At 40.1% G+C, this 27,466-nt stretch overlaps 1 protein-coding gene across 3 annotated transcripts in view; it reads left to right on the top strand.

Moving 5' to 3' along the window:
- LOC141902198 (uncharacterized) overlaps window positions 1-26,954 on the top strand; it is a 32,983-nt gene extending 6,029 nt beyond the window's left edge. Inside the window, exons 2-36 of one of the 3 annotated variants that reach the window (XM_074789849.1) lie at window positions 1,468-1,683; window positions 1,842-2,279; window positions 2,697-3,314; window positions 3,637-4,281; window positions 4,401-5,039; window positions 6,192-6,301; window positions 6,422-6,929; window positions 11,634-11,756; window positions 13,045-13,889; window positions 13,985-14,116; window positions 14,198-14,356; window positions 14,734-15,586; window positions 15,919-16,139; window positions 16,772-16,880; window positions 17,450-18,208; window positions 18,795-18,914; window positions 19,015-19,190; window positions 19,359-19,635; window positions 19,736-19,838; window positions 19,937-19,956; window positions 20,242-20,349; window positions 20,515-20,699; window positions 21,054-21,321; window positions 21,833-21,932; window positions 22,050-22,066; window positions 22,160-22,270; window positions 22,372-22,556; window positions 22,725-22,992; window positions 23,117-23,222; window positions 23,309-23,694; window positions 23,780-24,226; window positions 24,383-24,582; window positions 24,778-24,930; window positions 25,015-25,668; window positions 25,777-26,954. In XM_074789849.1, the coding sequence (XP_074645950.1) occupies window positions 1,468-1,683; window positions 1,842-2,279; window positions 2,697-3,314; window positions 3,637-4,281; window positions 4,401-5,039; window positions 6,192-6,301; window positions 6,422-6,929; window positions 11,634-11,756; window positions 13,045-13,889; window positions 13,985-14,116; window positions 14,198-14,356; window positions 14,734-15,586; window positions 15,919-16,139; window positions 16,772-16,880; window positions 17,450-18,208; window positions 18,795-18,914; window positions 19,015-19,190; window positions 19,359-19,635; window positions 19,736-19,838; window positions 19,937-19,956; window positions 20,242-20,349; window positions 20,515-20,699; window positions 21,054-21,321; window positions 21,833-21,932; window positions 22,050-22,066; window positions 22,160-22,270; window positions 22,372-22,556; window positions 22,725-22,992; window positions 23,117-23,222; window positions 23,309-23,694; window positions 23,780-24,226; window positions 24,383-24,582; window positions 24,778-24,930; window positions 25,015-25,668; window positions 25,777-26,058 (10,541 nt within the window). In that variant the 3' untranslated portion in view covers window positions 26,059-26,954. Of the gene's footprint in view, window positions 1-1,467; window positions 1,684-1,841; window positions 2,280-2,696; window positions 3,315-3,636; window positions 4,282-4,400; window positions 5,040-6,191; window positions 6,302-6,421; window positions 6,930-11,633; window positions 11,757-13,044; window positions 13,890-13,984; window positions 14,117-14,197; window positions 14,357-14,733; window positions 15,587-15,918; window positions 16,140-16,771; window positions 16,881-17,449; window positions 18,209-18,794; window positions 18,915-19,014; window positions 19,200-19,358; window positions 19,636-19,735; window positions 19,839-19,936; window positions 19,957-20,241; window positions 20,350-20,514; window positions 20,700-21,053; window positions 21,322-21,832; window positions 21,933-22,049; window positions 22,067-22,159; window positions 22,271-22,371; window positions 22,557-22,724; window positions 22,993-23,116; window positions 23,223-23,308; window positions 23,695-23,779; window positions 24,227-24,382; window positions 24,583-24,777; window positions 24,931-25,014; window positions 25,669-25,776 lie in introns of all 3 variants that reach the window. The other 2 variants (XM_074789842.1, XM_074789857.1) reach the window with 2 other exon arrangements.
- Window positions 26,955-27,466: the final 512 nt, after the last annotated feature.

Genomic DNA, 27,466 nt, shown 5'->3' with positions numbered 1-27,466 from the left:
CGATGTATTTCCTTGACATTCGTCTATTTAGAATGTAAACGCAGAGTACACGATCATCTATATCGATGGATATGTATTTTTACTGGATATGTATGTCGAGTGAAGAGTTGTTCGGTGCACCTGCTTTTCACAGCCGGTTTTGTTTGATATCAATACACAGCGTTAATCATGGTGGTATAAGCGTATCATATTGATGAGATCTCCACGATTACTTTCCTTATAAAATCATTAAGTTCAAAGACTTCAAAGATTAGGATCATACGATGATTGATTTCTTAATTCGTGTCATCTACCTGGTTTAGAGTGACATTTTTTAAGTTTGGCTCTTGAAGTTACGATCAAACGACCTATAATTGTTCCTCGATTCTTTCTTTTTACAAGTCTTAGTTGTATGGGAAAATAGGTCTTTTTATTTATGCGTACACAAAAGAAATTTTGCGATTGTTTAAGCCTCTTATAAATGAAATCAGGCGGACGTTCATATGCATAATAATGACGTGATTTGCGTGTGAGATTAATTGATCTATTGAGCTAGTGTCAATGTGGGTTAAGCGTATTAATCATCGAAGTGGATTTCTCTTTTAAAAAACGACTGGCTGGTTTAATATATTAATTTCCTTTCGAATTTCATAAAAGAACCATGCAATGAATAGGAAAAGCAAACGTTGTATCAAAGCGATCTTTCATCAAACAAACTGGAATTTGTATGGTTTTCATAATATCTACTTAACGTAATTTGTAAATTGTATTAGATACAGGTCAACAAACTGGAGTTTCACGTTCGCCCTGCGAACACAATTAGTATATTTCCAGGACATCCCCAGAATAACCCCTCAAACTCAGGCCGGCATCAACATCCCTTTTCATCAATGAATAATTTACAGTGAATGATCGATTCAAAAACCACAAAAATTTCTATGCAAATTTAGTTTCTCATCCGTAATTCCCAGAAAAGTTCACAAGATAGCTCAATAAGAATACATTCACGGTTATAGGACAAAATTTACATGTTCGGAATTAAAGATGGCCACCAGTCAGCCACCTTGGATGGCATCATTACCTAGATTCAGTTAACGATAGATAATTTCATCTAACATTCTCACGTGTAATATCAATGCTCTACATAACATACATTCACAGTATTATGCCAGCTAAACGGAATGTGATTACCTTCATAATCATGCGATTACCTTGAAATTAAAAAGGGTTCGTCTTCATGTCGCCACACACCTGCTTAAAATGTAAGGATTTTTCACTACCGATTTTTGAGCTATCGAGGTTACGAGGGTACAGCAAAAACCTCAATATCCAACCGACTTCGTCCGGGGAATATAATGGACGAATCGAATGCTGGAGCGAGGGAGGGCTCCAAAAGTTCAGGCTAAATAAATAGCCTAAAATCGCCGAGTCTACTTTTGCAGTGATTGAGTTCAGAAAACGATTTCTCAATTGCTACGCTATTTTCAGGTGGAACAACGCATTATAACTTGCCGTTCGATTTGGTTTTGGGTTCGACTTTGGTGAATCCCTCCGGTCTCGATGCTAGTGTAAAAGGAACGGCTGTACTGGTGCGTGGAGTATCGGGCAACGCCATCAAACTCGATGGACGGGTCAGTTACGTCCGACTCGCCGGCCCCGGACAACGTTACGAATGTTTTGGCGACTTGGATAAATGTGACAAAGGTATGTGGAATATTTGATGCCCAGAAACTTAAACGATCCACCGAATTTGTTTTTCAATTTATTACTTCATATAAGTAGATATCTTTAAGTTATTCTATGTTCGAAATATATTCATCAATCATTTTATAATTTTCGCATGTATTCTTATCTTTCCGAAGGATATACGATGGACATGTGGTTGAAATTTAAAAATCCAAGTGATCAAGAAAAAGTATACCTCTCCAACGGTGGTCACACCCCGTACTCCCATGGCGTTGCGATGACTTACAAAAAGGGCCAACTGGCGTTCGTTTTCCGTAAAAAGAACGGCAGAGAGTGGCGCGTATCGTCGAACAACGTCCAGCCGGATCGCTGGTACCACGTCGCGACGACCTGGCGCGAAAAGGACGGCGTGAAGTTGTACATAAATGGAAAAGAAGCCGGCCACTCGAAAGCCTCGGTCACACGCTTGAGTAGTTTAGTGGGTGACAAGTTTAATGAGTTCTACCTCGGGCGCCCGAACGACGGTTCGACGCCCCCATCTACTGGTCATTTGCTCGTAGACGAGTTCAATTTCTGGTCACAGTATAAAACGCTGGAAGAAATACGTGAGAATGGTAAGTACCCAATGTCCCGACGAAGAAAATGAAAAAAGAATAATAAAAAAAAAACTTAGATCATTTTTCATTATTCGTACGCAACAGCATGGATTGGAGTAACTTTCTGTGTGATTGTTTTTATTCTATGAGGAATTATGGGTTTATTTATAGAATTGGATTTATGTTTGCTAAAACAATGATATACTTAGATGTAATACGAATGCGTATGTACGTAAGACGTAGAAAAATACCTACTAACCCCGTACCCCTTGTAGTGCAGGAACGCATGGATATCGTTGACTATTGATTGAATTGGTTTGATTAAAAAAGCATGCAATTTTTGTTCACCAGTAGCTGGAAATGAGGATAATTCTGGCGTTTAATGCAATGTAACATAATGTATAATGAGTCCTATTCTATAAACATCAATTCCAGGTCCCTTTTCCCGTTTTCGTTTGTCCATGGACGTCTTAGAAGGAATAAAACTAGATTCGCAATTCTTAGCCGGAATTACCTACGGCCGACCTCATCTCGTCGACGGTAAAATTCGTAAAGCGTTGGCGTTAAGCGGTCAAAACCAATATGTCAACCTCGGCGACCAGTCTAAACGATGTATCGGCAATATCAGCACGTGCAAATTCGGCATATACGTGTCGCTCTGGATCTCGGTGGCTAAACTGGAGGATGAGCACTACATTCTATCGTCCGGTCCGAACGGGTTTAGCTTGTATATCAAAAATGGCAAACTGGTCGCTCGTTTTCAGGAAGGAGACCGTATCTGGTGTATCGAGAGCGACGGAATCGAAATCGGAAAGTGGCACTTCGCAGAGCTTTCCTGGACGAGAACTGCTGGTATATCGCTTTATATGGATCTAAACAAAGTCGTTTACAAGAGGGTATTCGACATTACCCCCAATAAAGGCGAGGGCAAAAATTTCTGGATAGGTCGTTCACCCGTAAGTCCATATATCTACACTAGTATTTTGGTCGACGAGTTGGAAATTTGGTACGGCGATCGCCGGACATTGATTTGGACGGATTTCATCCTGAGAGGTGAGGTGAAAAATGTAATGCGCAATAATGCGGCGGCTATGAAATATTTAGAAAATATGTACGAATTATAAATTCTATACCTGTGTTTGTCGAAAGTATAAATGCATGGCTCGTCATAATAATTCATAATCATTATTATCATTTTATATCACAATTATGCGCTATTATATTGCAATTATATTATATCAAATCATTTTTAGTAAAATAGGTTGATATCATCCGTCACCGTATTGGTATGGCGGGGTCAGAGCACACTTTATCAATTAACTGAAATCCTTTCGATCTCTCCTGTTTTACTCTAATCTTTGAAATTACATATTAGGAAAACCGGTAAAACAATATTTCGGAATGGATTACATCCGAAGCAGAAGAATTATCCATCCGAAATTTGTAATGAACGTACACGGTAGCCCGATACCTGCAATCACGCGCGGTAAAATCTGGGGAGGACTTCGACTCAACGGAGCTGGCCAGTACGCCGATTTAGGCGAACACGATTCGTGTCTGGGTAATCTCGATAAATGTCGTCACGGTATGACGATTTCGTTGTGGCTGAGAATGATGAAACTGGAAGATAATACGTACATATTTTCAACTGGAGATAACGGCCTAACGCTGCAGTACGTGTCCCAGCGGCTACACGTAATGGCTTCCACGACCAGGCGAATATGGTCTCTAGCCACACCTGGACTGATTCGTAGGAAGTGGTATTATCTGGAAATAAGCTGGCGCCCGGATACCGGTCTGGAGTTGTATTTGAACCTGGAGCTGGTATCGCAGACGGGTTCGTTCGTCGAACGAAAATCGAGCGCAAGTCATAGCTTCCGGCCGGATCTTAATCGCTTCTATTTCGGTCGCGGAAATGTCGATATGATCAACAGAAATTATGGTGACGTCATTCTAGATGATGTATCCTATTGGTACGGGGACAGACGCTATCTGATGGCGTTCGGATACATTCTTAGGGGTGAGGTTAATAACTAATTCCAATCAAACGATATCTCATTTTCCATTTTCTTGAAACACTTAATATCTTAATGCGTACACAGGCGTTGTTTCAATGTTATTGTCCAATGGAATTTTCAGGAATACCGCAAAGCTACAACATATACATGGATAGAATAGCAGGAAACCGATTAACCAACCCATCACTTCAAATATTAGTGTACGGAACTCCTAAGGTCGTTTCTGGAAATTTCGGAAATGCCGTATTACTGAACGGTAACAAACAGTACATAGACATGGGTCAACACGACACGATATGCTTAGGAAATGCCCAATACTGCGACCACGGGTTTACCTTTGCTACCTGGTTGAAGTTTCGAAAATTCGGTGACAATATGTATTATTTTTCGAGCGGTCGAAACAAGGGAATCACGCTGTTCTACAAAGACGGCATGCTACACGGTACCGTGACCGTCCCCGGCAAGACGTGGCGCGTCTCCTATCCGAATTTAGTCCCCGATCGATGGTATCTAGTCGAACTGTCGTGGCATCGCGAAACGGACCTGAATTTTTACATCAATAACGCTTTGGTCGACCACGGCCGATCTCAGAATTTTGCCAGTATTCCGTCCAGTACAATCGATCATTTCTATATGGGACGAGCGAATAGGCGCGATACGTACGACGGCAAATTCCGATACGCCGACGCCTATTTCGATGATACCGAATTTTGGTACGGTCGAAGGGAAGAACTTATAGCCCACGGTTGGCTATTGAGAGGTAAAATGCGAGCTTGAATAATGTATAATCCTCTCGCAACCCGTGCCTCGGTTTATAGTGTTTAGACTATTTAACGCTAAACCAAACGAACAACTTTTAAATCTTATAGCTTCGCAACACAGCTTTTCTAATACAGCAGCGAAATCAAAAGCAATCCATGATTATACTTGTGTACATAAACTATTATCTCGCGTCTATCTAGCTAGAAACGTGTTTTGTTTTTGTAAACATATTAAGTTAAGCATGAAGTGATTGATCAGATCACGTATTTAATTTGTTTCTTCACAAGTTTTTACCACTGATGTCGTTTGTTTTGTAATTCTATATGAAGATTTCGCTCACTAAAAAAACTTTATACGTGTAAGATTTGTTTGCAATGATAAGAAAAATATATAGTAAAGCCTCGTATGTTTGTATGGTAAATACAGAACTTTTGTGCTTTTAATCTTTGACGCTTGTCGACCTGCCTGATCTATCGGAGTACATGTCAGAATCTGACTACTTGACAGTTCTAAAGCCCGTTGCAATTTCCCGGTTTTCGACGTATTGCCGGCAATAGTCCAGGAGCAATTCACTCCCGAGTGAGTTGCTCCTGGACTACAACGCCCAACGTATCCACACTAGGCAAGCCAACCCCATCTAACCATGCATAATCGACTACATCATAATGCGGTAAATGCCCCCCCCCGTGCATCCGGTTCTGCCTTTTTAAACAGAACAGGTAAAACCGGGAAAGTGTCCGCCGAACTTATATCGCACATCGATTTTACAAACTGTCTGATAGGAAAAAGTATAATCATAGTTCAGTTGAAGTAGGCTATGCCAACAGCCTCTGACATGTATATCGGAATGCCAGCTTTAAAATAACTATCTTAACAACGCAAAGATGCATGCTTTATCTATTATACGGACGAGTTGTTTTTCAGGTTCGGAAAGTTGCAGGTGATATTCTCTTTCAGTAGCAAATACGATTTTCAAATTAACATACAGGAACGAAAATTTCTTAAGAATACATTCCGATTAGTCTAAGTCTAAAATTTGTAGCTCCTAACATGGAATTTCAGTTAAAAAGGAGCAGAAATTAATCTCAAAACAATCCATACATATCGATACAAAAAGTTCCGCAAGAATAGTTTTTTTTTTCATTTCTAGGCGACGTTGAACATAGAAATATACCGTTTGAGAGGCGAGATGGTGAACTCATTTCCCATCCAGACTTTATCATTACTCTTCATAACGGAGCCGGTTTGATTCCAGGCCAGGTGAGTTGTTTAGGCAATAGAGGGTCGGATTAGAAAAAAAAGTAGATCTATCTACATCTATATATGTCGTGGGGGAGACACTACGGTTTGCTTACATGTACAAACCTCGTGTTTTTCCAGCAAGGCAATGCAATCCATCTGGACGGAGGAAGCCAATATGTCGACTTGGGTGACCAATCGAAATCTTGCGTCGGAAATCTCGGCGTATGTTCCCACGGTCTTACGTATTCGGTGTACTTCAGACCGGACACGCTTCGTGAAAAAACTACCCTTTTGTACGCAGACGACTACGAACTTTACTACGAAAACGGTAAACTGAACGCTAAATTTTATCTCGAAGACAAGGTGTGGACGACAAGCACGAACGCCTTCGTCGCCAATCGATGGCAGAAGGTCGACGCGACGTGGCATCCGGAAAAGGGTCTGCAACTTTATATCAACAATAATAAAGTCTCGTCTGCCGCCAACTATCAACATTATCCTGGCCGCAGAACGAAAGACCACAAGGTCTATATCGGTCGCGGAGCAGATATGACGGACAGGAAATATTACAGAGGCACCTTTGATGAAATGTCGTATTGGTTCGCACCTAGGAGTCACCTCGTGGCTCATAATCTAATCAAAGAAGGTAGGCACTATATGAAATACATTTTTGAAGCTCGTAGTATAAATTCTTTTTGTTTAGATCATCTGGTGATATATACGAACTGTCGTATTATTGCCTCTTGGTTACCGTCTAAACGTTTCTTTTCCGGAGTTTTTTCAATAAATTTATTTTCCTCTAAAATGCGTGTAGGGACTTTCGGTTTGATAGCATCAATATGGTAGCCTTACTAATCTGTGGTTGCGCAATGATTTTGTTGTTACGTAGATGATGTAATTCTTGGTCGTACGACCGAAAGCCCCGTTAGTACTTCCGGTAAAACAACCGGAACAACACAATCATCCCGCGGTAGGCCAGGTAAGCTGTTGGCGCAAATTCCGGTGGGGGCGACCGCTCTCGGGGCAGCCAAGCAGCATGTATTCCTCGCTTTACTCCATCATTATACTCTCTCTATTCACTGAAACTATCGATATATCCTCCAATATATTGTTTACTTTTTTTTTCAATAAAATATGATATATGAACAAGTACATACGTAGAACGCGAACTTATCAAAACGCTATCCAATATTCAATATCCTTTCATGCATGCGCGAAACGGTGAAATGTAAGTTTTAACGGTATTTGGCGTAAATGAACTATTCAAGGTCGCATCAAGAACGGTGATTGAGATCTTTTTCTCTGCTGAAAATACGGATACGTGATATTTAAACATGCTTCGTCTCTAAACCCGTTTATTTCATTACTTGATATGATATGTATATACTATGCATGTCATCAGAGCAAAGGCTTCGATAGGAAATATTACCAGACTCTGTATAATTAGGATAATTCTAAGACGGTAAAATATATCTCAGAAATACATTCCATAATTGAAATTATGTACCTAAGAATATTTGGTCCTAATATAAGGTCTAGGTAAGCAGGGTCTGTGTATTCGTTTTCACAGGAAATACGTTGCTATGTATTACTATACTATATAGTTCGAATATAGAATGTGGGTCTCAATATATTCATATCTCGGTCAGTGGCATGTAAATTAAATCATATTCTGAATGTCGAAACAATTATCTTTATATGACAATGATGCGCGGTTTATTTCAACCTTAACGATCTTTACGATGATTATATATATATATATATTTCTTTATATTCAAGCATTTACCTTTTTATGCATGAGCAATTGATACATTGAAGGAAGAAATTACTTTGATTATATCGTTCATCTTGTTTAATCAATTGTGTGGCTCCTGTCGTTAGGGAAGTCCAGCTAAGTCGAGATGACGTGAAATTTACAATATTGAGAAATTTGTTGTCGCCGCGCTGGGCTTCCGTATAACTCTAAACATTACCCGAAATGTAAATTGAAAGATATGATATTATTTGTAGAATATAGCGAATGACTGATAACTGAGTATAAAGGGAATCCAAAAATGATAACGAAAAAAATACAAGTCTGAAAATGTTTCCCTGAGCTCGTAGTTTATTCGACGTTTCGACTATATCCTACATCTTCAGGAATGCTCCATCAGAATAAAGTCGAAATGTCGAATAAACAACTAACTCAAAAGGAAACATTTTCGGATTAGAATTTTTTTCGTTATCATTTTTCTGATTCTCCTTATATTATCGTCACAACGCGGATAGAGTGTTTTATGAATGGTTATACTGATAACTAAGGCTTCCAAGAACTCGTGGAACATTATCGGAAAATATTTCGGTGTTTATTTTATTATAAAAATCATTACCTGTTGATGTATTTGTTTTTGATGTTGTCACAATAGGCCCTATAGGACTGGGTAGGCGCACGACTACAACTTCCCGTTACCCGCCCGATAGCAGCGCAACCACGATTAAACCTTTCATCGGGAGGCCAGGTCAGTTACTATGTACCCCTCTAGAATAAAAACTACACACTCGTTTTAAAGAAAATACAAGGTCCCGTCGGACTAAAATAGCCCTAATGCTAGATCAAAAACTCCTAGTTCTTTTATTGGTAATCCAGGTATCTAGTGATATGCCATGATAGATAAATCTGTACTATTTAAACAATTGTTTTCAAGTACTTTACCATATTCATCCATTGCTCTGATAGGTCCTGTTGGAGTGAATAGATCTCACGCGAAAACAACTCCTGGCACCTCTATTGGTAACCCAGGTATTACGTCATTTTTTTCATTAATAGTAAAATCATTTTTTCGCTACTATTTCTAGTAAAATGTGTTTCAAAGACTTATTCTACATTTATAGAGTTATTCTAATATGGCCATTACTATTTCTTTAGGTCCTGTTGGACTGAACAGACCTTATACCAAAACAACAACTCCTGCTTCGTTTATTGGTAATCCAGGTATTTAGTCATATGCCATGCTAGATTAATAAATCTGTACAAATTAAACAATTGTTTTCGAGTACATTATCATATTCATCGATTGCTCTGATATAGGCCCCATTGGACTGAATAGACCTCACGCGAAAACAACGACTCCTGGCATCTTTATTGGTAACCCAGGTATTGCGCCATTTTCGGTGTCACCATTTATAAAATGAATTTTTCGACGATCATTTTTGAATACACAAATACCATGCTGTTTTGTTGCTAGGCCCCGTTGGACTTAATAGACCTAACGCTAAAACAACGACTCCTGGCACTTCTATTGGTAATCTAGGTAATACCATCATTAGGCTCCGAATAAGTAATCTTGTAAAGTAAAGTTTAGAATTACATCAAAAACATAGCTATTTCCTGATGTTAGGTCCTATTGGACACTAAGACAACATCTGGTGGCCTTGTTTATTCAAAGTGAATAATTATATCATCATTATGAGTCCTTTGATTTACGTAGGTCCCGTTGGCTTAAATAGACCCAATGCTAAATCAACGACGCCTCGTTCTTTCATTGGTAATCCAAATATTACGTCATTTTTTCTATTACCAGTAAAGCATCTTATTCCACAGAGTAATTTACATATTGCCATTACTATTTCTTTAGGCCCTGTTGGACTTAATAGACCTAACGCTAAAACTACGACTCCTGGCATCTTTATTGGTAATCCAGGTAATACCATCATTAGACATCGAAAAAAATGTTTAAGTAACGAAGTAAAGTTTCAAATACATCTAATACAATACTATATTCTGTTGGACCTGACACTAAAAGACGACATCTGGCGGCCTAGTTGGCAATCCAATTGAATCATAGAACACTAAAAACGGTTATTGAAAACAATTTCAAATTACTCATGCGCGAATCATGCTATTTTATTATTAGGCCCTGTAGGACTCGGTCGGCGAACAACGAAAATTCCGTCAACATCCCCTGGAATTTTTATCGATAATCCAGGTGAGCCGCTCTAGGCTTCTAACCATGACGTATATACGTGTTTGCTCTCACTTAAATTCACATATAGGCGATACGCGAAACATTATCATTACGATGCAATATTCTGCAATATAATGATTAAGAATCTAACAAAATGTATTCTAACATAGCTAAGTAACGGCCGTTTTAGTAAATATACAAAATGCATATCTATAAAGGAATATAACGTTCAACATCAGTTTCCATTGCTTTTAAAGACGCTCTAGGGCTAGATAGACAGACCACACCTGCGTCCACGTACAAACCAGGTAATGACGAACGCATCCAGATCTAAGATGTTTGAAGCATGTCTTGATTCGAGTCGAAATGAAATTAACATTGGAATTCTTTGCGATTGTTTGTTGAATCTCGGTCTTTTATCAGGAACTATATACCTCTATCTTTTGGAGAAAACAATTCGTTATTCATTTACTATGGTGGCTGATTTTGACGAAAATCTATAAAAAATTTTTATTGAAATTGAAATTACAGCATTGAAGCGTCTTCAAGGTTTTATTTCAATTTACTCAAAATCAGTTATCCTACATTTTTCCTATTCCGGTTTTTCTTTGATGGATGGAACTCATTCATTCTCTGACGTGAGTAACCGAGGTTACATCGTTGTATCGAAGGCAATCTATTTCTCTTGCAGCGCGTGTATGCTTTATTTCCAAGCTCCAATCGAATAGGAATTTCGAGCATCTTAAAACTGCAACAATTCTACCTGTGCGCCTACTCCTGGCCGTTTCGAAGCTAAAATGATGGCTATTCTATGGCGTGACGGGCTTAGTACACTTTCGCTTCATCTGTATTCGAGATTTCGGTTTCGTCGTTTTAGGGTTTTGACAAGAAATGATTCTCTTAATGAAGTATTTTTGTTACATTCCAATAAGTATATTTTCAAAAGGGTTACATTCTTGTGAAATCACAAAAATTCTTAAAAATCATGACGATATTTTGAATAATAGCAAACTAGCATATGTCAGATATAGACCTAAACGTATACCAACATTGGAATGTAACACGACTACGAACACTTTGATGTGAAATGTGCATTTTCTCGTATCTGCCTATTCTCTTAAATTGTGTATATGTGTTTCCTGTCTCTGAGAATTGTCTGTTACGCTTGCTATGTACGGATTTGTTTCAGGTGACGACGTGCCTTTAATAAGTATATGCACCCGATATGATAAGATGTACAATAATCTAAGTTCTATTTCAGCCGATGGAATTGAGTAAAATATTGATAGCTATATTTTCGATTCACTCGAACGAGTCTTATTTGAAGTAGAGCAAAACTACAGACAAAACAGAAGAACTTTAGTGACGTGTAATTCTGAGTTGAATGATTGTGTCTATATTTCTAGCGCCGACCACTTTTCCAGCGGGTTCCGTTGTTCTGCCCCCGTTCCAGAGCGGCAGAAATCCATCCGGAAAGATCAACATAAGCGTTGATGTGGACGAAGGAGACAGGCCCGGTGGTCCATACGGTATCAAATGTTACTGCAAAATGCATCGCTAAAATCATGCACTTTCTACGGTCACACCGACTGCCAATTTGTCCTAGCAACCCTGCTCCGTTCCCATTTGATATCAGCTATACCATACCATCTTTCAAGAAAATATTTCATGCTAATTTCCACCTCTGCTCTCTGCCCTTCCTGTGACCAGCCGCACAAATCATTGATTCGTTGCATGATTTTGAATTCATAGTAGTTTAGTTCGCCCTATTTAGTTGGTCGTTTCTGGTTTCTAGTTTTTGTTTTGGATTTAGTATTAGTTGCCTTGCTGGTTAACACATCTGGTGATAGGTGTTATCTCATACTGTTGCTTTTCAGCATGCGCTATTTTTTAACTTGGTAACCTCTAAAAGTAAAAATGCAAATATATTACAGTAAATCTTGCTTCGTTCTGGCAAATCGGCTTCAATGAATTTTGTCCCGAGTCGAAAGATGTATGAATAACTAAAGTTGGCCATTATCGAGACTAATGAAAAAGCGATTGAGTCGATCCGCCCTCGCCTCCAAGTAGTTCAATAAGTAGAGACAATATGTGAAATGTGAGGTACATCTTCTTAATTCCAAATCGAGCGTTTCGGCCTTAAAGCCTTTACCAATTTAATTGATGGTATTAACTTATTCGTATTAACTGTCATATTCAACTCAGTTGATAAAGGTTTTAGGCCGAAACGATTTGATGTGTAATAAAGAAGATACCCCTCACATTTCACGTATTGGTTCTACTTATTATTGAGACTACAAACATGGTAGTCCACTTACATCGTTTTTCTCATAGATCCTGGTTTGAGTAAGGTTTACTGTGTATGATTTGCGGATGTGATTTATCGATGGCCTTCAAAGCAAAATATTTGAAAATACGCTCAACAAAAAATGCAACATTTTTTCTTCCGAACGCTTTCATTCAATCTGCACAATATATCACTTATCGCTACAGCGAATAGACATCTACTGAGTTCAGTAGCCCAGCACTTGTTCGTCTGGCTAAATGATTTTTTTAAATAAAATGCTTCAACACATTTTTGTTTACAATCAAGCTATTTACTATCTAATCAATGGTACTCTTAATGTCTATATTAGCCTAACGATCAGGAAATTCTCCTGTTCACGATTAAGATTAAAGTATAATGTAAAATCTATTATATCAATATCAACATTTACTATTTTCAATATTCGATGCAGAAATAGTAAGAAGTTTTGTGAAATTCTAAAATGTCTGAAAATTAAAGCGAAACTAATTGAAGGAAATTTTTATTTTCAGTTGTCTCGGAAAATCTGTTCCGATTCGAAAACATACAACGCGGCAATAGGTTGATCGATAGTAACTCGGGAACTACCGGCTACATTTACGGCCAACCACCGTTGGTTCCATCGCGAAATGGTAAAGGCATAAAACTAAACGGAATCGACCAATACATCGACTTCGGAGACCGTTTCATGTGTAAAGGAGACTTGTTGAGAAACTGCAAAGACGGGTTTACCGTGCGGGCCTGGGTGTATCCGATGGACAATCGCGAAAATTCGCATTACGTATCGAGTAAATCGTTAGATCTGGTCTACAAAAATGGCCGATTGGAAGGAACGATCAAGACGCCCGATAAGAAATGGACCGCCTCGTCTAAACCGCTGCAAACAAACAAATGGCATCTCGTCGAATTGACCTGGAACAAAAACGAAGGCGTTTCGATGTTCGTGAATTGTATAAAGACGGGACAGGCTCGATACCCGACTAGTCATTACGGTATCAGCGAAAACGGGTGGAGGTTTTACGTCGGTCGACCGAACTCATTCCGCAACAGCGCGCGCTACGCGAACTTCATATTGGACGATTTCAACACGTGGAACACGAGAAGGTCAAGGTTGATGGCGCTTAATTTGATACCGGAGAAAGTGTGCGAGGAAGTTAGCACCACTCCCAGGCCGCAAACGTCCCCGCCTATACTCAATTGTCCCGGAGGTCAAGGTTGGGTGAAATACAACGTCGACGAAATGGATAGGTATTTGAACGCGAATGAAGAAGTAAGCCTAGAATTCAAAGCTACCCAATCGGACGGTTTACTGTGGTTTACTGAAAACAGCCGTGGTAAAATGTTCATAAGATTAAAGGTAACCTTACAAAACAAAATTAAAAAAATCTCCAGAATCTAAATTTCCGAAAAAGTCTGTTTTAATTTGTTGTATTTTTGAAAATCTTATTTCAGGCTGGACTCATAGTTGTCAACCTCGATTACGATGTTGGTCTGAATAGACAAAGCATAACAAAACAGATCGGAACCCCTAGACTCGACGATGGCCGATGGCACAAAGTTCTCGTTCAGAAAAGAGCCCGTTTGGTAATCTATTGAAACCGATTAATCCCGAATCATTTTAATCGAAAGGAATACAAAATCCACGAATGTTCTTTTTCTTGATAGTTGACAGTTACGGTCGACGACGGATATCAATCCGAGGAACGTTTGAACTATGATTTCTACATATTAAATGATGGCCAAATTTACATATGCGGTACTCCAAATCCATCGCAGAACACCAACTACGAAGTCTACAATAATTTCTACGGAGAAATTAAATCCGTAAGTTGTGCGACACGAATATTGTATTCCACAAATGATAAATGTGTATATAATATGATATAATATAATTTCATTTTCTTCATGTCTTACACTAGATTATTGTACATTGTAGGAGTTGCATTATGTGCAAGGTGCAATACAAATCGATACATATGTTGCTTTATAATATATGTGATAATGAATATCAATGATACTATAATATTCATTAGTAATGTTAAATACACTAAGAATTATAATATTGATAGTAGTAATAATACTGATAGCAATAATAGTAATAATAGATGATAATTATCGATATTACTATTATTGTTATCAATATTGTATCTTTAAGGTGAAGAAAACATTTTGTTCTTTTCATGTTTTCGATGTATTTCTAGGCTATAGTTCAGAGTGGTCAATCGACGAAGCCTCAAATCAACGTAATCGTCGACATCACGCGCGAAACCGTTCCGAAATACATCGTCGTCAAACCCACAATATCGGTGACTACAACAGACGGCGGCGGACCAGGCCCGACCGCATCGATTATCACGAAAGATCCGGTCACCGTGACCGCGCCACCGACACTTCCATCCAGACCAAAAACGATCACATTTCGTACACGCGAATCGTACGTCCGTCTTCCTAAATGGAACACGCACCCGACCGGATCGGTAGAGTTCAAATTCAAAACTCCCGAACCGAACGGGTTGTTGCTTTTCAACGGAGCGCCGCTCGGCTACCAAGATTTTATCGCTCTGGAAGTGTACGACGGTCAGTTGTATTTGCTGGCCAATCACGGACAAGGAACGGTACGTCAGATGTTAGGCACTAGGCGCGTTAATGACGGACTATTCCACGACGTTCACATCGAAAAGAGCGGCAAATCGTTCCTGGTAGTCGTCGACGAACAATCTCACCAGGTCGACGTGCCCGGCAACGACCCGAATCTTAATCTGGGTTCGTTCATGTACATCGGCGGTATCGATAACCCGTCCGTTTTGCCGTGGAAGCTATGGGGCAGAAAAGGATTCATCGGGTGCATTCTCGATCCGAAAATCAACGGCGTGAGCGCAAACTTCGAAGAATCTCACGCTACCTCGGGAATTAGTATCGGTTCGACGTGTAATATGCCGGGTCTCTATTGCGGTCACACGGATGATTGTTTTAATGGTAATTGTTTGGACCGGTACAACTCGTTCGTATGCGATTGTCGTGACACTCCGTACACCGGATTCAAATGTAAAGATGGTAAGGTTCCGTTAACTTCAATACTTTCTATTTATTCTTAAAAAGAAAATCTGGTAAAAAGTCCCGATAAACGATTTTGTCCTGGCAAACATTTCTAACTGAACATCTACATACATATATTTGCATAATCAGTCATATATTTGCATATTAAGTCGCGATATGTGTCAGTTGCGAACACCGAGAATATTCAAATTTCTACATATAAGTTTAACTTCCTTAAGAAACGTTCTGTAATTCTTAAATTTTGGATTTTGATCGTCCCGGTCAATATATGTATCTGCTCGTTTATTCGTTATGATAAATGACTTGTCGTTTTTTTTCGAATTTCTCAGTTGCACCAATCCGACGATTCGACGGTACACAGTGGGTGAGAGTTACCTATCCACATCCGTACCACACCAGACACGTCAACGATCTCTCGATCAGGTTTAAAACCCCACTGGACAATACCGTACTCTTCCTTACCCAGTCTCCCGATGGACAACACATGCTCAAGAGCGAAATAGAAGAGGGCAAGGCGAAGATTACAGCAAAAGTTCGCGACGGACAAAGGGTAATATGTTTTACGAATATCACCAGTTCGGCTTTTTTAATTACTCGGAGTACGGATCCGCCTCCCAATATTCGGCAAAAATTACTCTATGAAAATCTTTTTTGTCCTTCGTGTTTTCATCACAGTTTTTCCAATACAAAGAAAAGAATCTTTTCGTTATGCCCGTCTTGATTTTCAATCACTTGTAAAAGTCATGTTCATCTTAATTTTCAATCTCAAGATCATTTGAAAAAAATTCATCATAACCTTCACAGCATTTCTATTTTTTCTGCAGTCCTTTCATGGTTTCATGTTGAAAATACCCAAATAATTCAAAAATTCATTTTTATTTTTTTCCTGCTCCCTTCCTTTTTTAAACTCCTATAATAAGAATTGAACATTTTTTCCCTTCGCCCTCCCATGTTTATCTTGAAAAATCCGTACTCAAAGCAATTGGAAATTGGCTTTAGGTTGAGCCGAGTATTCAAACATACACACTTTGAATGTATACATGAAAAAGAATATGTTGAATTCACGTTGAAATGGTATCCTACAGAAGCATTGGTTATTAATTGGTGAACACTGCATGAATATTCTCATTCCAACTAAAACGAAATAAATCACGGACATTATTTTCATTTTCACCCATCTAGATTATTCGTGTTGGCAACAACATAAACGATGACCGATGGCACACGTTGCACATACGTCGAAGAGCGGACCAGTTGCAAGCTTGGGTGGACGACGGTGTACCCGTTACTAGTAAGATAACTCGTTCAAAACCCTGCAATATACGCTATGCAGGAGCCTCGATTTCTACAAAATATAAATTGTGATAAAGGCGGACACGCACTGCAGTCGAAAAACACGTTTCCAACAGAAAGCCAAAGAAACAAGAGAATGCATCAATTTGTTTTTCGTTTTCACACCTCGTGCCTCTGGCTATAGGCTACGGTCACAAATCATTGGATCCAAGCACAAACCCTATGGTTTGATACGGGCCATACAGAAAAGATTTCCTACCCGACCAGACGCACGATAAAATTAAGATTTCTACAAGTTTGGTTTTTTTGTGTGCGAGAAATAAAACAGTTTGGTCTTCTCGTTCGAGAATTCAATTTTTTTTTGTTTTCTCGTGCGAATTCAAAACTTACAGTTTTTTTCGTGCGAGAATTCCTTAAAAAAATTTATCGTGCCGTATAGCCGTACTGAAAAACTTTTAGTATGGCCCGAATCAGTCACCGCAAAAACCTGCATCGATAGCGTTTTCATCATTTTGACTGAAACAGAACTGACAACACAACTGATAATCCAATGTTAATATTTTTCAGGTGATATTCCGAAGCAAGACTTCGAATTCATAATTCAAAATGTGAACTTCGGAACGTACGGGCAGGGTATAAAACCGCCGTTCGGTTATCGAAACTATATCGGCGAAATGAGCAACGTTATATTCGACGGTTCGAAATATTTCGAACTGATCGGCACGGACGGCGGCGTAAACATCGACGGAACTGCCGGGCACCACGACGAGGGAGGTCTGTTCGTGATATTGCCAATCACCGTCCGGTCGCCGCAAACGTTCATCGAACTGGAAGGAATGGGCTCCAGGGAAAAGATGAAACTGTCATTCCTTTTCAAAACCAAACACGAAAACGGCCTCATCGCCTTCACCAGCGGTAATCCTCACGGACATTTCGTCGCTTTGGAATTAGTGAACGGTTATCTGCACTACGCTTTCGACAGCGGTTTGGGCCCGAAATCGACGAAAATAAACACCGCCACGAAACTGAACGATAACCAGTGGCACAGAGTGAAATTATCGGTGCCTAGTCTGAACAGGCATATAATCCACGTGGACGCGACGACGGCCACGATTAACCCTGACCAAAGTGACGGGCAATTTCATCTGAACGGACCTTTCTTCGTCGGCGGAGTTCCGGCGAACAGGTACGCGTCGTTGCCGTCGGCGGTCGTGTCTAAAAAAGGCCTGGTCGGCTGTTACGCCACGTGGAAAATAAACAGCCGTCTGCCGGATTTGATTAATGACGCGATCGATGATGGTGAAAATGTTGTGAAAGGATGCACAGGTGAGTTCTACGGAATTTCGTTTATTCGTGCTTATATTATATACATCCCGCAGGCTTTTTTAGAGGGAGTGTTGAGATTTTACAGCGCCGATACCAATAGATAATACTATCACCGTTCTATTCAATTTTGTTTTATCTTACGCGTTTACAGATGCATTGCCTGCAATTTCTAAACGTAAGCATGTCTACGGTCTGGTGTTTTTATACGTGATTGTTTAAACAATTTTTTTTGATTGGTTTCGGGGTTGATTTCTGCACTTTCACAAGTTCATTCGCACGATTTCTGCACCGATTCGAATCAAACGCTGTTCAAGCACTTATCAATTTCAAAACATCATTTTCCCATTGATATTGCCAATAGAACACTAATCATGTGTTATAAATCAGTCAAAGGTGTACAGTGAAAAGCATCGCAAAAATTTACCAATTTGATAGCTGGTCACTGGCATGTCTTCGGCTCAATCGGATGTTGATACAATGAATAACGTTACACTAAAAAAATCTACTTCATCGCAAAGACATTTGCATAATCATTTTATGTGCATTCAGTTCTAATCGGGAAAATATAGATGGATTATTTTCACAGAACGTTTTGGTTATTGTACTCCCGAAACGTGTAAAAACTTCGGAAGATGTTACGCCGGGTATACCAGTTTCATTTGCGATTGTAACATGACTTCATACGTTGGCAGAATATGCACGGAAGGTATGCGAAAAGTTTCATTAAACGAATATTTTCTTCCACTGTCAGGATTATTCCCCAGTACCATGTATGTTAGGTTCTACTATTTTAATTTGTTTTGCAGAGGCGGAAGGCTATAGACTGGGCGATAATGATCTCAAGGGAATTCAAGAATACAGATACCAAATCGGCAATTTGCCGACAAACTCGTCGGATAGATTAGCTTTCGGTTTCATGACGTGGCAACCTGACGGAACGCTAGTTAAACTCGTTGGCAAAAATAAAGCGAACTTCATGGAGGTCAAACTGGTAATTTCTGTTTCCATTGCCATCGTATACACGATATCGTTAGAATGGCGATCTTAGGAAACAATGGCGCTGTCGTCAGATTCCTTGAAATAGCCACCATTACATACTTTATATAACAATGATGGCATGCAATAAAGTTTCCCACGATTTATTATTCAGGAAAATGGTCACGTGGTTCTGATATACCATCTTAACGGGCTCAAACGCCGTCTGGCCGAATCGAGTAAATTGTACAACGACGGTAACTACCACGTGGTCAGATTCGTCAGGGAGGGAGCCGATGCCAGTCTGTACGTCGATAACTACCCGGCCGCGACCATCCCAACCGGCGACGGAATCCCAGGACTGGGAAAATTCAGGAACCAGGATATATTCTACATCGGCGGTCAAATGAAAAACGGACAAATCGTCGACCATTTCGACGGAATCGTCGCGGGTAAACCTTTTATCATCTACCAATTTACCGACTTGTGTTTCAGAAGATATTACTGTTCAAAAGAGATGCATTGAAGAGTTTATTCAACGTTTTCTTCTAGGTGTATATTATAATGGATTGAGAATGATTGATTACGGTATTACAAATCGACTACCCACTGGTCAGTGGAGTATAGCACCTCATTTGTTCAAACTACCTCCCCCGTAAGTACTGCCAGCAATTGAAAATACAACGTCCATAATCGTCCGTTTTTACTGAATTTAAGGGTAATTTTCACAACCAATTGATATTCTTATTTCAGCACGCAGCCTCTGCCTGGTGGTAAGCGAACCAATATTTTTTTGTCATTGGTTGAAACAGAAAACTTACGATTCGAAGAACATGTAGAGATTAAGATATACAATATTTTACTGAAATTTATTCAAAACCTTAATTTATGGGCCAAGTTTTACCATTACGAATTTTACATTACATGTATGGTATGATTACTTGGAATACTTTCATTAGTGTAGTCAATAACATCACCGCAATATGCATGCTTATATATTAGATTATTATCGCATCAATTTAGATGTTCAATGACAATATTTACATTTATGTATTTAGGTACATGTTCTCCAAGTTGCTCCCAGTTTGGTACCTGTGTCACTGCTGCCGGCATTTCCTACTGTGACTGCAATATGACGTCCTACATTGGTGGCTATTGTACTGAAGGTAGAATTGAAGTCCCTTTCCAGAATCCGGGCTTAAGAAGTCTGTGGGCACCGGTTTCGACTTTTTTCAGAATAACCTAAGCTGGTCTTAATGATACGTCTCGACTCGCTTGCCGTACAGTTCTACTTACGCTTTAAAGCAATGTCTATATGGATATATTTACAGAATCTGAAGGCTACTATTTTGGATCGAAGAACTCGAAAGGAATCATGACGTACACGTATCCAAGTCAATATCGTCCATCGCCTACAAGCGATCGTTTAGCTTTCGGATTCATGACCCGACATCCGAATGGTACCCTCGCGAAAGTGATGAGCGCGAACGGGCGCGACTCTATCGAAATAAAACTGGTAAAGTAATAGACAATCAGGGCGAACTTCGGTTTTCGTAGTTAGTCGTCTAGTGGTCGGAGACCAACGCTCTATACTGTAGTTCAGTCGTAACGTATTTCACAGTGTCGGGCATCATGGATTTACGTAGGTCCGAGATAAAGCGAGCAAGCTCAATCTCGTGGTAGACTATTTCTGGACTATAGTTTCAACTAACTAACCATAGACGTATAAACTAGACGTCCATAGTTTTACTTAGTCCACAAATAGTGGACTAACTCCGTTATTCGAAGTTTGCCCGGGCTGTACACACATTCGATGAAATTAATTGTTTAGTCTTGTTTTGAAGTTTGCCGCTATTTTCTTTTTTTTTAGGAAAATGGCCACGTCGTTCTCGTGTACAAGTTGAATGGCCGAGTTCATCGCTTTGAACAATCCTCCAAGAAATATAACGACGGCCTATATCACGTGGTCAGATTCGTCCGAGACAACGAAAATGCGAGACTCTACGTTGACAGCAGTCAGCCATCAACCATTTTCGGGATCGGTAATACGCCGTTCCCGTCGCAGTCTGTTTTCTACAGCGGTGGCTATAGGGATACTAACGGCGATATTATGAACCCTTTTTACGGCATCATAGCAGGTACATATAAATACGTATATCTTTTTATAATAATAACAATAATGGTAATATTTATTCACCATATATGTATATGCAGTATAAAGAATATGTTATTTGATCTTAAAATAGGGATTGTCCCCGTTATTTATTAATTTGGTTGGTAAATTTCGTTTGATTTTTCGATTGAGTGTCCCTTACAGACCCACCACACCTACCGGGAGCGAAACAGGGGGTTTGATTCTGAAATCGGAAATCGAAGTACAGATATAGTTGTGTGATGGGCGGTCGAGTTAACAGAATGTTTTTTTTTTAAATCGGAGTACATAATTGGAAATTCGGTGCCGGTTCATCCAAACAATCTTCCATTAAGCAAGGCAAAACGCCCTTAGTTCAATACATATAGAGGGTGGATGCTTTGAAAGTCTTTAAGTAATACTCATTCTATCTTTATACCATTTGTATGATGATATATTTTGCCTACAACACGAAATTAAGATATATTATTATATTAAAATATATTCTTGCGAATTAGGAATATATTACAATGGCCTCCGTATGAACGATATTGCAATAAGAAACAACCTGGCGCAGGGAGATTGGATCATCGCTCCGCACAAGTTCCATTTATTCGGGTAAGTTTTTCTCGAAACAGAATTATCATCCTGCAAGTGATACGTTATAATAATCGATACAATGATATTATTTATTTGTATATGATCGTACCGTGCACTCCTTTTGTATATTTTCAGCGATGGAGCTATAACGGGTAAGATATTATTTTCTGTTTTAAGGCAAATATGAAAAATCATACATTCTGATAGAACCATTGAATATCTGAATATTTTCTTTCTCGTTAAAGGATCATGTTCGCCTTTCTGTCAAAGATACGGAACATGCGTAACCGATGCGCTGGGCGGCCCGTATTGTGACTGTAATATGACGTCATTTGTTGGCGCGATTTGCACACAAGGTAACATTACTCGTAGTTGAAATATTTTTCACGAGCACAATATTTCTATTGATTTCGGTTACTGGTTATTTATCTTTTTTGATCTGTTTCTTAACCATCAGAGGCGGAAGGTTACAGATATGGAAAATACAACGGTCCAGGTCTAGTGACGTATACATATCCAGCCCAATGGCGACCTTCACCGACGTCGGATCGACTTGCGTTCGGATTCATGACGTGGCAGACTGATGGCACATTACTGAAAATCGATGGCGCAGGGAATGATGACTTTTTAGAAATCAAAATGGTAAAACTGCTTTAGATGTTATCATTAATCGAAAAGAAATCCTTTCAAAACTGTTTGGCTGTTACAATAGCGGGGAATGAAAGCATATGATAAACAAAATATATGACACATAAACTAAATTGATTAATACAATAATCGTTAATGAATATAACTGTTTTGCTGTTGCAGGAGGATGGACATGTAGTTCTTTTATATTCGTTGAACGGTATAACAACTCGACTGATGGAATCTTCGATAAAATACAACGACGGAAAGTACCACGTGGTGCGATTCTATCGGGACGGAACGAACGCGCGCATGCTCGTCGACAATTTCGCGGCAGCTTCTACTACTAACCTCGGCGCGGCCGCCTTCGCAAGACAGTCAAACATATACGTCGGTGGATACGTAGGGGCGGACGGAAAGACCTACGGCAGTTTTAACGGAATCGTTGCTGGTAAAACAACACCGGTTATACATATTCACTATAGAGTATTCAATCGAAAAGTCCACACAAAAATCATTTATCTATCTTTCGTCTTAGTTTTTTTCATCGTAAACGCGAATTACTTTTTCCATAGGTGTTTATTACAATGGCATACGAGTAATTGATTGGGCGCAGGCAAATGGCGCCGGTATTGTTGGTGATGCAATCGTTGCACCACATTTGTTCTATTTGCCAAAAGGGTGAGTGACACACGCACATGAAAGTCATGATACCACGCGTGTAGACAGTGGATTTTTAAATGAATATGAATACTTTTTTCTCTCAGCGATGGCGGTGCTGTAGCTGGAAAAGGTGGATTTGGAAAATTGATGCCCATTGTTGGTGTTCCGGTTGCAGCTGGACACACCGCAGCAGCCGGTGCTGGGGCTGGAATATTGCCAATAGGCGGTGGTGCCGGAGTTGTTGCTGGGGTTCTTCTCGGCCTGTTGTTGCTCGGCACCGCGCTGATGTGGGCGTTTTACAAGTGCAAACCAGGATGGTGTTTATGTCCCGGTGCTGCAGGTGCTGGTGGTGCCGGTGGTGGCGGCATGGCTATCTCTTCTCCTGCTGCCGGGGGCGGCTACATCTTCGTTAAGGGACATGATGGTGTGTTAGGCTACCAGAAAGCAGGTGCAGCTGCTGGCGCTGGCGGAGCTGCAGGTGCCGGGGCAGGTAATGTCTTTTTATTGCCATTGAAGATTTGTGTTTCTTCATGGAATGAGTCCTCCAACAATTGGATTTTATCAATTAATTCCAGGTGCCGCTCTAAAGACGTCGGTCGCCGTAGTTAATGGAGCTGCTTATGCTGGAGCTGGTGCAGGAGCTGGTGCCGGAGCCGGAGCAGGCGCTGGTGGTGGAGCTGGAGCGGGTGCTGGTGGTGGTTCTCATTTCGAGAGCCATGCGTTCAAATCATCTCAATCGGCTTTGGCTGCAGGTGGTGGAAGCGCTGCAGGTGGTGGATACGGTACAGGCGCCGGATACCAGGGAAGCACGATGGCGGTGAACAGAAGCGAGTCATATCAGGGGTCTGCGGCGGTAGATGGAGGGGCTGGTGGCTATGGAGGTGCCGGCGGCTATGGCGGTACCATTGGAGCCGGAGGAATGACAACCCATTATAGCGAGAGTACTTCACGGTTCCAACAATCCAATACACTTATGGGCGGGGGTGGAATGAATGATGGATTCGCTACTATTGGACCCGGAGGTAAGCAAAGGCTATACAAGTTTATAAACTTATACTTTCAACTACGTATGGTGCATTATTAGCTCCCGAAAAAATGTCTATAGATTATATAATCATATATTCCATCGATATATTTCATAGATCTCTCATTTCATAGACAGTTAATTTTTGTTTTAGGATGGGGTACATCGACATTAGGGCATGGATCGTACGCGGGGACGTTACACGGTTATCAGATGCAACAAGTACAAGCGGCACCATTTCCGGCAATTAGCATTGCTCCTGAAATTCGCGTAGATTGTTTCATTCTCACCGGCAGCAGCCACTACGTCATAACCGGTGCGGGGCATGGACCACCACAAATATGGGATATCAGGGTAAATAAAAAATGAAATATCTAAACGTATAAAATGTATTAACTTTGAACGTCACTTTGAGTCTTGTTTAGAAAAATAAAGTTCACGATCATTTCACCGCATCTATTTCGCCGAAGCAATTATGATACACTACGAAAATAGCAACTCAACTTGAAATACCCTACAAATCTTTTATTGCTGTTTGGTGTATTGCAGACAGGTGATTTGATCAGTACTTGTGGCGGTGAACAATTGGGGTCGACTGACATCCATCTAGCCTGCCAGGAGTCTGTCCTAGCCGGTCTAGTCACCGCCGAGAGCCACCACGACGCCGACGAAAACAAACAGAAATTCGACATGAAATTACAGGTAATGCTAGTTATTTTAATTCTCAGAATTCATATATACAAATGCACAGGAGGAAATGATGAAAAATTAATTATTTCATTTTAGTTATGGGATTATGATTCCGGCCAACCATTTGAGATGCCCAAGTCATCTTTGTGCACGGCTGCTTGCATGTTCAACGATGGCGAAAAGATCGTTCTGGGCAGAACGGACAAGTACGGTACCGGAACGAGCGTTGTTGTCTGGGATATACTAGGAAACCAACCTGTACGAGAAATGAATTACCCGAGTTCGGTCGGCTTTAGCGATACCGTCAGTTACTTGGGTGTTTCTACCGATGACCGTTACGTGGTGGCCGGATTCATGAATCAGTACGACGGCATGGCGAACTTCATCGTGTTTGATCGTAACGCCAGTCCGCATTCTCCCGGCGAAGGAAAACTATTCGCACTGGACGCCTTACCCGAGTGTACGGCAATTCTGGATTACGATGAAGCCGCGACCGGTACAAGAAAAGGCGAAGTGGTCATCTGGAGTTTGAAGACCGGCAAAGCCCTTCGTCAACTGATCGCAACTTCTAGTCCACAGCTCACGAGAGGTGGAATGACATCCCCGACTCCCCACGATCGCGAAGTGAAAGCTATCGCCGTATCTAAGGATCGCACTCACTTGGTGTCTGCATCAGCAGATGGAACTCTGAAAGTCTGGGGCTTAGATAAGGAACGACATACTGTGACCTTGAGAGGTCATACCGATGAGGTATTTTACCATTATTGAAATTCTGAAACTCGATTCCAACCCCTATTACATATCGCTCAACGATCATTGATTTGAACTATGAATTTATCTTTTTTCTTCATTTTCCAGGTTTGGTGCGTTGCCATTACGGACGATCACGACTTGATCGCGTCCGGGTCACGTGACGGAACGATTCGGCTGTGGCGCACGCGCACTGGTTCGCAGATCTGCTGTTTCAACGCGACCATGGATATATTCTCAATCAAAATGAGCAAAGACAAACGATCTATCGTCGCACTCGGCGACAAGTTCGCCTCTCGTAAACTACTTATGCTCCAAATTATGCACAGTAAAGGAAGGCACCATCATCACCGTCGCTCGCTCAGTACCGGTCAGATGGACAAAATATAACTATGAATATCTGTTAGGAAAAGTTTTTTCTCGTTTAGAACACTGAATAGTCATACGATAACGACAACGGAGAGCCTAAACGAACATTCAATTAATATACATCGATTGAATTAAGTTGGATTTAAAAGAGGTGTATCATACGCGACGAAAGTAGAGGATTTACTGCGCAACTAAGTCAAAGTATAACTTTTATATACATATTACGCGCTTGCTGCATTTAAAGGTTTTTACCTAAGTCACCGGTACCGATACAAATATTGCAAGCAACTTATGAAACTAGAAAAATCATGAACAGGCGTCTGGTTTCTACGATTAAGAGTATATAATTGAATACATTTACCCGTTGAGATTCGCGCGCAAACTATCAGACATGTGTGATACAAATCCTCCTTGTGACGATACCATCGCGATTGCATGAATCTGGTAATATCTGGTGCTATTTTGTGAGAATGATATTTTCAACGGTATTATTCGTACATAATATATTTATATCGGCGAAGCTTTGAGCTAGCTTTTTAGGCAAACAGTTGCCAGTTTGATATTGATATGGGCGAGTTCGTTCGTCTTCGGGTAAAAATGAATTCCGGATTATTATGTTGTGGAATGATCGGAAAGTAATGTTAATCTTCGAAGATATTTTGCGAAAAGAGATCGTTAGATCGGTTGACAGAGAAATATATGCGATAATTTATTGTATTCTAATACAATTCGTCCCGTGTACATACATCATCGCTATCATTGAATCGTTAGGGTGTATGTTAATGTATAGGAAGAGCATCTCGAAAATATAGAAAAAAGGAACATACAGAAACGTGCTGAAAGCAATCCTGGAAGAAAATAATTGACATTGACGACGAAATAATTTGCACGCAATGTATATTTATTTCTTTAAAAACTGTATTACAATGATTAAGTACCGGTATGAAATAGTTGATCAGTTACGCCATGAACTAGCGGTTAATTCCATTCTTAATGCGAACGAATTTTCGTTGTAAATACACACGTAGCTCGCTTGGTACATTGCTTGGTAGGCCCTACACATGCATATAATATAGGCATAAGTATATAATAATATTTGATGTTAGTAAATCGTTCTACGAATTTTAGAAAACTTAGCTATATCTTTTTCCAGCAGTTTTTTTTTGTTTGTTTATACGGTATATATATGGTATCTATGATTCATTACGAGAAAATGTTGCCAAAGACGATTTTCCTATTCAACATCCTGTAATATCCGCAGCGTCTCGAGCAACGTGGCTCAGTATCACAGTCCGGACTTAGATTTTAAAATGTGCATTAATCATTAGACTAAACTCGACTATGGATACATTTGCTCAGGCATGACTGTAGACTCAATTACAAATGGTTTAATCAACTTTTTACTGAAAAATGTAAAACTACCACCAAA

Source organism: Tubulanus polymorphus, chromosome 1, assembly GCF_964204645.1.
Source record: "Tubulanus polymorphus chromosome 1, tnTubPoly1.2, whole genome shotgun sequence".
NCBI lineage: Eukaryota > Metazoa > Nemertea > Palaeonemertea > Tubulaniformes > Tubulanidae > Tubulanus > Tubulanus polymorphus.
This window is presented reverse-complemented; position numbering and strand designations above follow the sequence as displayed.